We start from the raw sequence: 12,794 nt of genomic DNA on the forward strand, positions 1-12,794 counted from the left end.
TTGTACTCCTCTCGTCTCAGAGAGTTGTGGCTGTTAAAAAAACTTCTACTCATTATCATTACCGGAGAAGTGTTGGTAATCAAATGGTTGCTACCGTCATCCCCGGAATATTGCCGCCAAAGGATTTTTAAGATTTTGAAGATGGGTAAATTTTGAAGGTGAGATTTGAGAAAAATAGATGAGTAGTGATGGAGGTGAGCACTCTCATAAACCATAATTCATGATGTAGTGATGTGTGAGTTTAATTGTGAGATGAAATGTTTCAAAATCAACGAAATTCTTTTTAGTAATTTTATTTGAGGTTATTATTGTAATATAAAAAAAAAAATCCAAAAATTGAAGGGTCCAAAATAATTCATAAGGTGCTAATAGCAGCACTATTTATTTTATTTTATTTGGTAGTTGTGATTTTCTTTTTACTAGTAATTTAATTTTTTTTTATACTTGTAAAGCTAACATGTCAACCTAACTAACCTGCTAGTTCAGGCATGGAATGCTGGGATGTTTATGCATTTACATGAAAATTATATAGGGAATCAATTACAAATATATATATATATATATATTACAAGTGTGGTAAAGATAAAGCTTCAGAGCACCCCAAAAGATAAAAAATAATTACATCAGAAGAATTTTCATCTTGACCACCCTCTATTACACTCGCACAAGTTGCAACATTTTTAGGTGCACTCCCATTCAAGCAATCTTTGCCACCCTTGTCAACTGCACTTCTTTTTCTTTTCTTTTTTTGTACAAATTTTTTGGATTACAAAAAACCAATGCTCACGGAGACAGATAGAGAAAAGCAAAATGACCATAGAGAGAGAGAGAGAGAGAGAGAGACCTCATAAGCAAGAACTTCAACTATAATTCTTGTCTATATGCATGCATTCTCCAAATTTTTCATCAACCCTATCTTATTAGGAGTCTATAGGGTTTATTTATGCTGAAATTTTAGCCAATTTTGTTCAAACAAGGTTTAAGAGAAAAATAAAAAGGTAATCCTAGTGCCCGAGACTCCCACCACTACTACAGGATATGCATGCAATCTTACCTTCGTGTGCAAAGGAACGGTTTCTGTGGTTTGAACCCATGGCACCCAAGGTGCAATAGAACAACCTTACCACTGCATCAAGGCAGAAAATTGCAAACCTTCTCTTTTTCTCCTTGATTTTCAAAAATAATACTCAAATTTTCCAAAAATTTAATGACCCATCTTTGCTTGAATAATTTACATCCTAGAATCACAACTTTTCCTTGCATGACTCAAATTATAACTAGCATACATGAAAAGTGTAATAAATTCTTTTCAAAGTCGATAGTCACCTACAATATACACTATAAAGTACAAGAAATGACAACAAAAAGCCTCAATCCAATCATGAAGCCTGATTTATGTAATTCTGTTTTCATGGTTCTGCTAAAGAGAATTTTGTATTGTTCCTCTGAATACTTTGTAGAAAAAATGGAGCTACTATGATACAAATGATATCAAAACTAGACATTTCTGTTTTTGTGCAAAAAATTGTTAAGATATGAAGAGTAGTTGTACTCACTTCTTTTGGAAGGTCACCATACAAAAGAAAGCTATGAAACGACAAAGTATACCAGATAGTATGAGCAAAATTAGACAGCGATTCCAGTTATGAACATCATAGCCACTTTGCATCAATGAACCACAGCGAGTTATCAGCCATACCCCCGAGTACCTGAAGGGTAGAGCAGAAAGAAATATTATGTGGAAATTTAGACACAACAAAGGATTTCATAGCACACTTCTGTTTACAAAATATAATGAAATAGAAGCATAAGTTATCTGCAACATATATATATATATATATTTTCTTCAAAAGTTGTCTACAACGTCTATTAGATAGAAAATGCATCAAATGCCTACACAGATTGTGCACATCCTGAATTTGAAAAAGCATTCAGTTTTGCTTAATTTGGCCATGTACTGTATCTCCATACCTCAAAATACAATTTTACATGGAAGCTGATCTCTAGCAGATAACCATAGTAACAATAACACTTCTACTCACAAAACTATCTCCAATGTGTCATGAACCACAGTTCTTTTCAACCACGATCTCACAAATCTGAAAAACTGAGTTAAATAGTTCGATGCAAGAATGGTTTAACCCAAACACGATTTTTAAGTAGGAGTGGCAGATTTCCTATGAAGTGGGTCGGGATTATTGCCCTGTAAACCTAACAAATCCAAAAGGTACTAAGAGCGTTTTTTTAGTTTTACACCCACTATATCTAAAGCATATATATGACAGACATATTTATTTAATAAAATACTATAAACTTACCCAATCAAAATTGACCAAGAGTTATTTTACAGATCATTTAGTTAATTCTCTAGTTAGGTAGGTCATTCATGGGCTGCATTTTGGTTAGCACTAAACCCACAATTAATCTCCATCTTTTTATGTATTGATTGGAAGTTCTGATGCATTGTTGGGACCAAATTTTTACATTTCTCAACATTTTGTGATAGTCATTTTGGTAAAAAGATTTATATTGAATCATCCAATTTTTCAAACATTTCAGGAGAGAGACAACAGCCAGAAATTCACCAAAAAAAGACTACAGCCTGCCATTGGTATTCTATTTTACCTTTCAATCTGTCTTGCTTATATAACTGAACTAATTGAATCAAGTTACAAAACAGATTTGGGATACGGTTTCAGAATAACCCAGCTTCAATTTAAGTTGGGTTTGAGGATTTTTTGGCTAAAATAGCCACAAAAAACAAAATAGACTTTTTAGTCCAATAAGACAAAACATTACATCCAACCCATAATCATTACATTCTTTCTCTCACAAAAAAGCCAAAAAAGTCAAAACAGCCAAAAGCCCTTCCCAAACCAAGCTTTTTAGCCCCAGGCTAAAATAGCCAAAAAAGCCAAAAAGCCAACCCACTTCCCAAACGAAGCCTTAATTTGACTTTGTAGATCTTGGATATTGCAAGATTTATATACTATGAATCTTTTACTTTTGAAAAACAACAGCTGTGTGAGAACATGGTGTATCTGAGTGATATACTTTTCTAACTACCAATGAAACCTTAATAAACTTAAAATAGGACTTTGAATCTTTTACTTTTGAAAAACAACAGTTGTAACTTGTGTCAGAACAGTGTATCATAGTGATAACTACCAATGAAACCTTGCTGATAAAAAAAAAAACTACCAATGAAACCTTGCTGAACTTAAAACAGGACAAAGATGTATTGGCCAAATTAACCTCTTTCCGTAAAACATTATAATAAAAATTCTGAAAATTGTGATTTTTCAATCTTGGTAATAATTCCCAATTGTGCAAATATCATGCAGAACCCTTGACAAAAGCTTGAGAGTATATCGTTCCAACTAAAGTATATGCATAAGAGGGTACAACATGAGTGTGTCCTAGTAATTGCATCACAATAAAATTTTTCACAAGAAAGAAAATAGAGTTACATTACCTTTCAGCATTTGCAATAACAAAGGCTTCTAAAGCCCACTTCGGGTAGCAAAAATTTCCTACAAGTTTTGAAATTTGACTATCTTTATCCTGGTTTGCGATGAGAGTCAAAACAACTGGAAGAAGAACACACCACTGCAGGAGGGGTGAAGTGGCACATCAGCAGAAAAGATTCAACAATATGATATTTTTATATATTCATTAACAATAATTATCAGTATGAGCTTCCAATACATACCAGTTGGGCCGGACTTGGTTCGAGCAAGAGGGCAAATACATAGGCCATGCCAGTCACACAGTACACAAGGCAGAGCAAAACAACATAATTGTCCTCAAAGGATGACCGAGGGTTGTTGAAGAAATAGAACATGGAAAGATAAACCAAAGGCTTGATGACGGTGTTGAAATGGTCTATCGTATCCTTGGAGAGAAAATAAGCTAAACTACTCATGCCAGATGCGCTCTCTCTCCAGTAGTGTAATTTGTCCAGTGAAAATGATCTCAAAGCTGATATCTTGCATAGGAGTGCTGAAAATCAGCAAATAACTAAAAATAATGAGCAATGGAGGACAGTTGGGGGAAAATTTTTTGAAACATTTATAGCATCTTCAGAGAGTTGTTGCAAAGTGCATGCTTCACATGAAAGATGACGGCATTGACAATCAAATGACATTTAAAAGAGGTAAAATAACAAGTTTTAATAGCATTACCCATGCAACAAAAAGAGCAACATGATAAAAGCTACCAAATTTCGGTTTTCCACTTACAAATAGCAATGACAGTATAAGTATAACCTAGAGCCCCAAATGTTTCATCGCTCACTTTAGCAAGAGTTCCTAATGCTGCTCCAGCAATTAATAGGATCAGATAATCTGCTGCTTGTATTTTAGCTTCTCGTAGTCTCTGCTTCCCAACCCTGAAAAAGTTACTTTTTCTCATTAATAAAGTAACAATTTGTGAAACATAACCAAACGGAAAAGGAAACAACCAACTAAAAGTTGAAGATCACTGTCATAGATATTGAAGTCAGTCTTCATATTTATCAATCTAATTAATTAAAAGATCCAAACACTAATTCAAATGATCAAGTGCCATCCTCAAAACAAACAAGTTAGAGAAAAAAAAAAAAAAAAAAAAAAGCATTTTATGGAACTGAAGAGAGAGAGCTTTTGCTTTAGATTCCAAGGTAATAACTATGGGAAACACAATTGACCATCATTACACAGTGGCACCTTTCTCAAAAAATTTCAAATGTATACATAATCTGGACCATGGAAATTGTTCAACTGTCATTGATCATTTCTGGAGACTACAAACTGCATATAATTTGACACTAATGAATCTGAGGTTAAATAAAAGAAATAGACTTATACCTCCCGAGGAAATATCTATATTGACGGAGCACACCAGGAGTAACTCGGTTAGATAGATCATGGGATTTTAAAAAATTGTGTTGTATATAATCTCGCTGAAGTTCAACAGTGCACATCATATCCTGCCACAAGTCTCCGGCAAAAGATTTTTCAATAGGCCCTTCAGCACCTGGAATTTTATCCTTTGTGGATGTTGAAATTTGATCACAAAGGTGCATCATATCCGGGGGTACTGGGTAACCATTATGAAGCATCCACCTAACAGGAAGCTGTTGAATAGTCACACCTGTGCCTGGTTTAACTATACCCTCCAAAATGTCAATGAAGTGATCCGGAGGATTAACACGTTCTGGTACAGTGATTCCAAGGCCCGCAAAGTATTCTTCAACTTTCTTTACAGATCCATGGTACACCGTAAGACCACCTTTGGCGAGAAGTATTAAGTCATCAAACATCTTGAACAATGCATAGCTGAGCAGAAAAAAAAAATAACTATGACAACCAACCTAATAAAATGTGAAAGTGAAATGTGCATGACACTAGTATTATCCTTTAGCTAGTACAAAATTCACTTTTTTTATTCGAGGCTATTAAATAACTGACCATTGCTTTCATATCAAAAAAAAAAAATGTAGACATAGTTAATGTCAGCCAATGATTACAAAGTAAGCTACGAGATGGATCGCATGCTCCACTTTCTTCGATCTCTTCTTGCTCACTAAGGCCAGACCCATTTCTTATTCATTGCAGTTGGTATTGTCATGTTGACGGGATTATGCCTACTTAATTCATGCAATTAGCCAACATTATTAACTCTTGACTACCACAAGAATCCAATAAGTGTCTTGAAGTTTCTATGAACAATTAATATATTTTAAATTAATATCAATGTTTTCTCTTTTACAGTAGTTTCAAATATTTTCCCAGCTTAACATTCACCAGTTTAACAGGGTATAGAGATGTAAAAACTACAAGTTATGATAATATTGGGGTTGGCAATTACAAAAATCACTGCCATCAATTCTTTTCCTAAGATATGATGGGTAATGACTTACTTTTAGATTTTACTTTGGCGAGTTTCCAAAATACATTGTAAATTTGCTCAAGGAGAAAAATAGATTCTAACAACTAGGGAGCTATAAAGCATAGGTACTTCAAAAAATGATGTCATCCAAGTATTGGGGACGTATCCGGTACGGAAACGGCTCTTATACGGCTAGGTAGGGCTTGGGTACGGCATGGACACTTTTGTGCATAGCTCAAGACCTGAATGGAATTTTTTTTCTAAATATAGGGTTACCAGAATAAATATATTTGTATATTTTCAAAAACTCAAAAAACAAAGGTTATCTTTGCAAATGTCTCTCATTAGACTGAGCAACCCTCTGTCTCCCTCTAGCAGTCCATAGCAGAGCAACCCTCTCTCTCTCTAAATGTCAATGCCTTAAGGCAGATCCCTGTGTAGAAATGGGATAGGGCTTTTGACGAGTTAAAAGAGATGTTTTTTTAACAATAGGTTTATTATTCTTGCCACATTGCCCACGAGGTAAAAACCTAGGTCAAGTGATTAACCACCTAATCCTTGTGGCCAAAGGCTTCTGACCAGTTATTACTCTTTTCTTTTTACTCTCCATGTTCCTTGGTTTTCAATTTCAAAACATCTTGGAGGAATTTAAAAAAAAAATATATCATGAAAACCAGTCCAGCTGGTAGATCTAACAGCAAATGAGAGATGACTACATCTTTGCTGTATCTATAAGAGGCAGAATGACTTTTATTGATTCGGAAACTATTGTTTTTAAATGGTCAGTGGACAATTCAACAAGTTATTGAAGAGTAGTAACAAAAACCAACAGGAAACAAAAGCTGCATAAGAGTTTCTCATTTTCAGCTCATGCTTTCGAATATTTCGGTCTCAAATGAAAAAAGAGTGCATTAGAATAATTTATAGAACAAACCTTGGTTGGTGAACAACCATGCTGATGTTTACCCCTTCAAGAGCTTCACGTCGAAGAGCTCTAAGAAGTAAATTTGAAGAAGAGCTGTCCAAGCCAGATGTGGGCTCATCCAATATCAAAAGTGAAGGTTCCATGACCATTTCTAGCCCAACATTAACTCGCTTCCTCTGGCCTCCAGAGATTCCTCGCTTCTCTACTGTCCCAACCAGGGAATCCCTCACTGCCTGCAGTCCCAAGCATTCAATAACTCTTTCCACAACCAGAACCTTATCAGCTTTTGGCAAGTCGGCAGGCAATCTCCATTATTTAGGAACCGAATAAAAATTATGACAATCAGCATTTTACAACAAATAACTAGATAGAAAATCAAACAGGTCTTAAAGTTATACAAGATAAAGGCAGAAATGGCAAAAACCCAAACATAAAGTCAGAAATAAGCTTTGGAGCAGCGTTTCAGTATGTCAAAAACAGTGTATGAAAAGAAGATAAAATGATGAACGGTAACTGGATAAAACACGAACTAGAAGCACAGTGAAAGAGCAAAGACGTGAAATCTAGGCAACGAACTTGTGTTTGTCTTTTGAAGGATAGACTATCTACGCACAACAAGGTTCGCAAGGTAGAACTTAGTGGGAGAGATACTATGATGTGATTTCATGTTTCACTGAGGAAAACTAAATCATGTCAAATAAGATTGTTATTGCATCTCAAACCAGTAAAGAGATGTGTAGTTCATCTATGCAAAAATGCCTGATAAGGGGAGAAGACTAGGTTAAGCCGTCAAAGTATACAAAGAGTAACCAAGTCAAAACCATGCAGAAACAGAAGTGAGAAAACCTTCAGTCTTGGGTCTTTGTTATAAACCATATAAAAACATGTATATTAGGATATTGGAAGATATCTGAATAATTTGGAGATGAATTATGATCAAACTAAAGTTTGTTTCATTAGTCTTCATCTCTTGCAATCTGATGTATACCCTTAAAATAGGGCGGTTGATTTTATTATGTTTTGGGGTCAAGTTTTTGTTAACCAGCAATAAGAGTAAAAACAGAAAAAACATATAACATACAAATGATGAAAAAAAAATAATTTAAATTATAAGACCGCCAATATCAAGAACCCAGTTCCATAGAAATAAAATATTTAGTTCATATAACTAGCCAATTATTTTGTAAAATTACATGAAATGAGAACTGTTCAGTAGTAATAATGCAGTAGCAATATAGAAATGAACAGAGAAGAAACAAAGAGGAGACAAAGGAATAGAAAAAAAACAGCGAACAGACAAAGCAAACTGGGAGGAGAGATGACTAGGTTAGGCCTTATTTGTTTTGCACTGATAAACAATGTTGGCATATTATAATCACCGAAAGTCTTAGTATTTTATTAGCCGAAAGGCTTGGGTCTGTAATCATTATGATACCCTCAGGGATCATCTTGTAATTGACTTTGTTTGTAAACCCTAATCTTCATATATAAATATATAAATAAGGGGTGATATCTCATCATACCCTAAGCTGATTATTCAAAGCTTCATGGTATCAGAGCTAAACCTATAGGGTTTCGGCTCACCCTCGTTGGCAGACCTATTCACCAACAATACTCTAGGGTTCGAAGCTTACCTGGGTGATCTGCCTTAGCCGTCTTCCTCAGTCGCTCTTCCTCCGTCGATCTCCTCAACCGTCTTCCTCAGTCAATCTCCTCATCTCCTCAGCTCTCTCTCTCTCTGTCGCCATCGTCGCCCATCATCGACCATCGCTAGCTCATCGTCCCCGTCGCCAGCTCATCGTCACCATCGTCGGCCGTCAACTCTCTCTCTCTGTTCGTCCTCAGCTCGTCTTCCTCAGCCGTCTTCCTCGTCGACCTCCTCTGTCGATCGTCACTCGACCGACAGCACAGCAGCTTGGCGACCTCCTCCAGCCATTTCGTCGCTCGTCTTCTCTGTTCGTCTTCTCTGCTCGTCTTCTCTGTTCTCTGTTCGTCCTCTGATCACTGTGGTCTATAAATATATATATATATATATCTATAACTATATATATATATCCGGCTCTGTTTATATATATCAGGATATATAGTTATATATATATATATAAAGACATGTATAAATAAATCAATTTACAAAAAAAAAAAAAAAAAAAAAAAAAAAAAAAAGGGGAAAATAAATAAATAAATAAATAAAATAAATTAAAATGAAATAAAATATATATATATATATAGATAAAAAAAATAAATAAATAAATAAAATAAAATAAAATAAAAAAAAAATCATCATTTCTTAATTTTTTTGTTATGACTTTATAGTGGTCATTGTGCCTGTTATCTCACTACCACCTTCCGGGTTTGTGTTTTCTACTAGTTTGTTGTGGGTTTGGTAGTATTGTATTGTATCCATGACAGATTCCACTAGTGTGTCCTCTTCGTCTCAAACACCAAAGAGTGAGAGTCTCATTCTACCTACTACCATGACTGAGAATCCCAACCCTAGTCTGAAAATCACCACCTCTCTATTTAATGGTCAGAACTACCTAGCATGGTCTCAAAGTTTGACTTTGTTTTTGAAAAGCAGAGGAAAGATGGGGTATGTTGATGGCAGGATACAGGCACCTAGTACCACTGACTCAGGTTATGACCAATGGGAGATTACTAACTCTTTGATTATGAGTTGGCTTATCCATTCGATGGTTCCAGAACTTGGTGAGGGCTACTTATCTATGGAGACTGCCCAGGACATTTGGGAGGCTGTGGCTGTTACCTATTCCCGCAAAGGAAATTTTTCACAGGCCTTTGAGTTGCGTCGCTCTATTGAAAGCACACTTCAGGGGGAGCAGACTGTTCTTCAGTACTTCACTTTCCTCACCAACGGCTGGAAACGCCTTGACCACCTGGAAGACTATAAGCCCGTTTGCCCTACTGATTCTGTCGGGTACAAGAAGTTCATTGCTCGGGAACGGGTCTTTAAATTTTTGGCCGGCCTAAATATGGAGTATGATCCAGTTAGGGGTCGAGTTCTGAGTATGGACACCCTTCCTTCACTACAGGAGGCATTTGCCTATGTACAAAATGAGGAAAGTCGTCGGTCAGCTATGATGTCCCCTGTCTCTACTGACCGTTCCGCATTACTGTCTACTCCTCGAGATGGCCTCAGCCTGCCTCCTCCGTCTGCTGCTAAGGAGTCTGTATTCTGTGATTATTGCAAGAAGCCGCGGCATACTCGTGAGACATGTTGGAAGCTTCATGGGACTCCATCTGGGGGTCGAGGTGATCGGTCAGGTTCTCGAGGAGGTCGGTCAGGCCACTCTCGAGGACGTGGTTCCTATTCCCGGGCTCATCAGTCTAGTGCCGTGGATACCCTTGATTCTAATTCCACTTCTGTTACCCAAGCTTCTGATACTGAGTTGGAGGATGCTTTGCGCCAATTGTTGGACCGCCGATCTTCTACTGCTCTCAGTACCGCTTCCTCGTCCTTTGCATCGGCGTCTTGGGCATCCCTCATTTCATTTACTTAAGCATTTATTTCCTTCTAGTTTCGCAAATCATCATGTGTCTGACTTTCTTTGTGAGTCTTGTCAACTTGGAAAACAACATAGAGCTTCTTTTGCTCCCAGTTTGAATAAAAGCTTAGTTCCTTTTTCATTAATACATTCTGATGTTTGGGGTCCCTCTCGTGTTCTGTCTGTGAAAGGTCATCGCTGGTTTGTTACATTTATTGATGATTTTTCTCGTGCTACTTGGGTGTATCTCATGAAAGATAAGAGTGAAGTTTTCTCTGTGTTTCGCACTTTTCATAAGATGATTTGTACTCAGTTTGGGGCCACTATCAAAATCTTTCGTTCTGATAATGGCGGGGAATACATAGATTCTGGGTTAGGAAACTATTTCTCTACTCATGGCATTATCCATCAGACCTCTTGCACCAATACCCCTCAACAAAATGGGGTGGCCGAACGCAAGAATCGGCATCTTCTTGACATGGCTCGGTGCATGTGTTTTTTTATGAACGTGCCTCAATCCTATTGGGGCGACGCTGTTCTCACCGCTGCCCATCTTATTAATCGTCTCCCTACCCAGGTCTTGGACAAACAGGCTCCGCTTCACGTCCTCCTCGGTTCTCAGTCCTTGTTTTCTATTCCTCCCAAAATATTTGGTTGTGTCTGTTTTGTCCATAATCACTCTCCCTCTCGTGGTAAGTTGGACCCTCGCTCCCTCAAGTGTGTTTTCCTTGGTTATTCTCCTACTCAAAAGGGGTATAAATGTTACCACCCTTCCTCCCGTAAGTGGTTTGTGTCCATGGATGTCACTTTCTTTGAATCCCAGTCCTATTTCTTGTCCTCTCCGGTGTCCCCGTCCTCATTTCCGGGGGAGCCTTGGTGTGAAGTGAGTCCTGTGTCTCCTCTGGTAGAAGTGAGTCCTGTGCCTCCTATAGTAGAACCAGTTATTCTTGCACCCCCCTCTTCTACTGGAACTATAGAACCCACTGTCACCAAGAATAAGGATGGGCATGTTTATGTCCGGGACATCGACAGAAAACAAGTTAACTGGATACAAGGGACTGTTTCTGCTACTCCACTGCCATCTCCTGCTTCTGATGAGAGTCTAGGTAACTTTGAATCTCGTGAGTCCATTGATCTTGATGTTCCTATTGCCAAAAGGAAGGGTGTGAGATCTTGTACTCAACATCATATCTCACAGTTTGTATCATACTCTCATTTGTCATCCTCATATAGAGCGTTTGTGTCCAATATTTCCTCTGTTAGCATTCCTAACCATTTTCAGGATGCTCTTGCTATCTCTGAGTGGAAACTCGCCATGATTGAGGAAATGAAAGCACTTAGAAAGAATGGCACTTGGGAATTGACTGAGTTACCTACGGGCAAACGACCTGTGGGCTGTAAATGGGTATATACTGTAAAACACAAAGCAGATGGGTCTATTGAGCGTTACAAGGCAAGACTTGTGGCAAAAGGGTTTACTCAGACATATGGCATTGATTATCAGGAGACCTTCGCACCCGTGGCTAAAATGAATTCAGTCAGAGTACTTCTCTCTCTCGCAGCTAATCTAGATTGGCCGCTTTATCAGTTTGATGTCAAGAATGCTTTTCTCCATGGTGACCTCGAAGAAGAAGTATATATGGACATTCCTCCGGGTTTTGAGGATCATCAAACAGAAGGGAAAGTATGCAAACTTCGGAAGTCATTATATGGTCTCAAACAATCTCCAAGGGCTTGGTTTGAAAGATTCACTCAGGCTATGTTTAAATATGGTTTCAAACAAAGTCAGGCAGATCACACATTGTTTGTGAAACATTCCTCATGCGGTCAGACTACAGCGCTTATTGTTTATGTAGATGACATAGTTCTTACAGGCAATGATAGTGAGGAAATACCTCTGTTGAAGAAATACTTAGCCAAAGAATTTGAAATCAAAGACTTGGGAAGCTTGAAGTATTTTCTGGGAATTGAAGTTGCTCGCTCTAAGGATGGGATATTTATCTCACAGAGAAAATATGTGCTTGACCTGTTGAAGGAAACTGGGATGCTTGGCTGCAAGGCATGTGCCACCCCACTGGAACCCAATCAAAAATTGGGAGATGATGCAGGAGGAGAAGTTGTGGATAGGGGGAGCTATCAACGATTAGTGGGTAAGCTCATTTACCTATCTCACTCCCGTCCTGATATTGCTGTTGCTGTCAGTGTAGTTAGTCAGTTTATGCATGCTCCTCATCAGATTCACTTTGAGGCTGTCATGAGAATCTTGAGGTATCTGAAGTCTGCTCCTGGTAAGGGTCTGTATTTTTCAAAGTATGACCATCTTCGTGTAGAAGCCTATACAGATGCTGACTGGGCCGGGTCAGTAACTGATCGGAGATCAACGTCAGGGTATTGCACATTTGTCGGCGGCAACCTAGTTACTTGGAGGAGTAAGAAACAAAATGTGGTTGCCAGGTCAAGTGCAGAAGCTGAGTTTAGAGCTATGGCACAAGGTG

General features: G+C 37.8%; 1 protein-coding gene across 1 annotated transcript in view; it reads right to left on the minus strand.

Moving 5' to 3' along the window:
- Positions 1-1,282: 1,282 nt before the first annotated feature.
- Positions 1,283-12,794, minus strand: part of NAP12 (non-intrinsic ABC protein 12) — an 18,844-nt gene continuing 7,332 nt past the window's right edge. Inside the window, exons 9-14 of the mRNA XM_028245735.2 lie at positions 6,806-7,102; positions 4,848-5,318; positions 4,242-4,390; positions 3,713-4,002; positions 3,476-3,609; positions 1,283-1,709 (exon numbers count right to left, since the gene is read on the minus strand). Of these exons, the coding sequence (XP_028101536.2) occupies positions 1,553-1,709; positions 3,476-3,609; positions 3,713-4,002; positions 4,242-4,390; positions 4,848-5,318; positions 6,806-7,102 (1,498 nt within the window). The 3' untranslated portion in view covers positions 1,283-1,552. The remainder of the gene's footprint in view (positions 1,710-3,475; positions 3,610-3,712; positions 4,003-4,241; positions 4,391-4,847; positions 5,319-6,805; positions 7,103-12,794) is intronic.

Source organism: Camellia sinensis, chromosome 3 (genome assembly GCF_055761805.1).
Source record: "Camellia sinensis isolate YWXY chromosome 3, ASM5576180v1, whole genome shotgun sequence".
NCBI classification, from domain to species: Eukaryota; Viridiplantae; Streptophyta; class Magnoliopsida; order Ericales; family Theaceae; genus Camellia; species Camellia sinensis.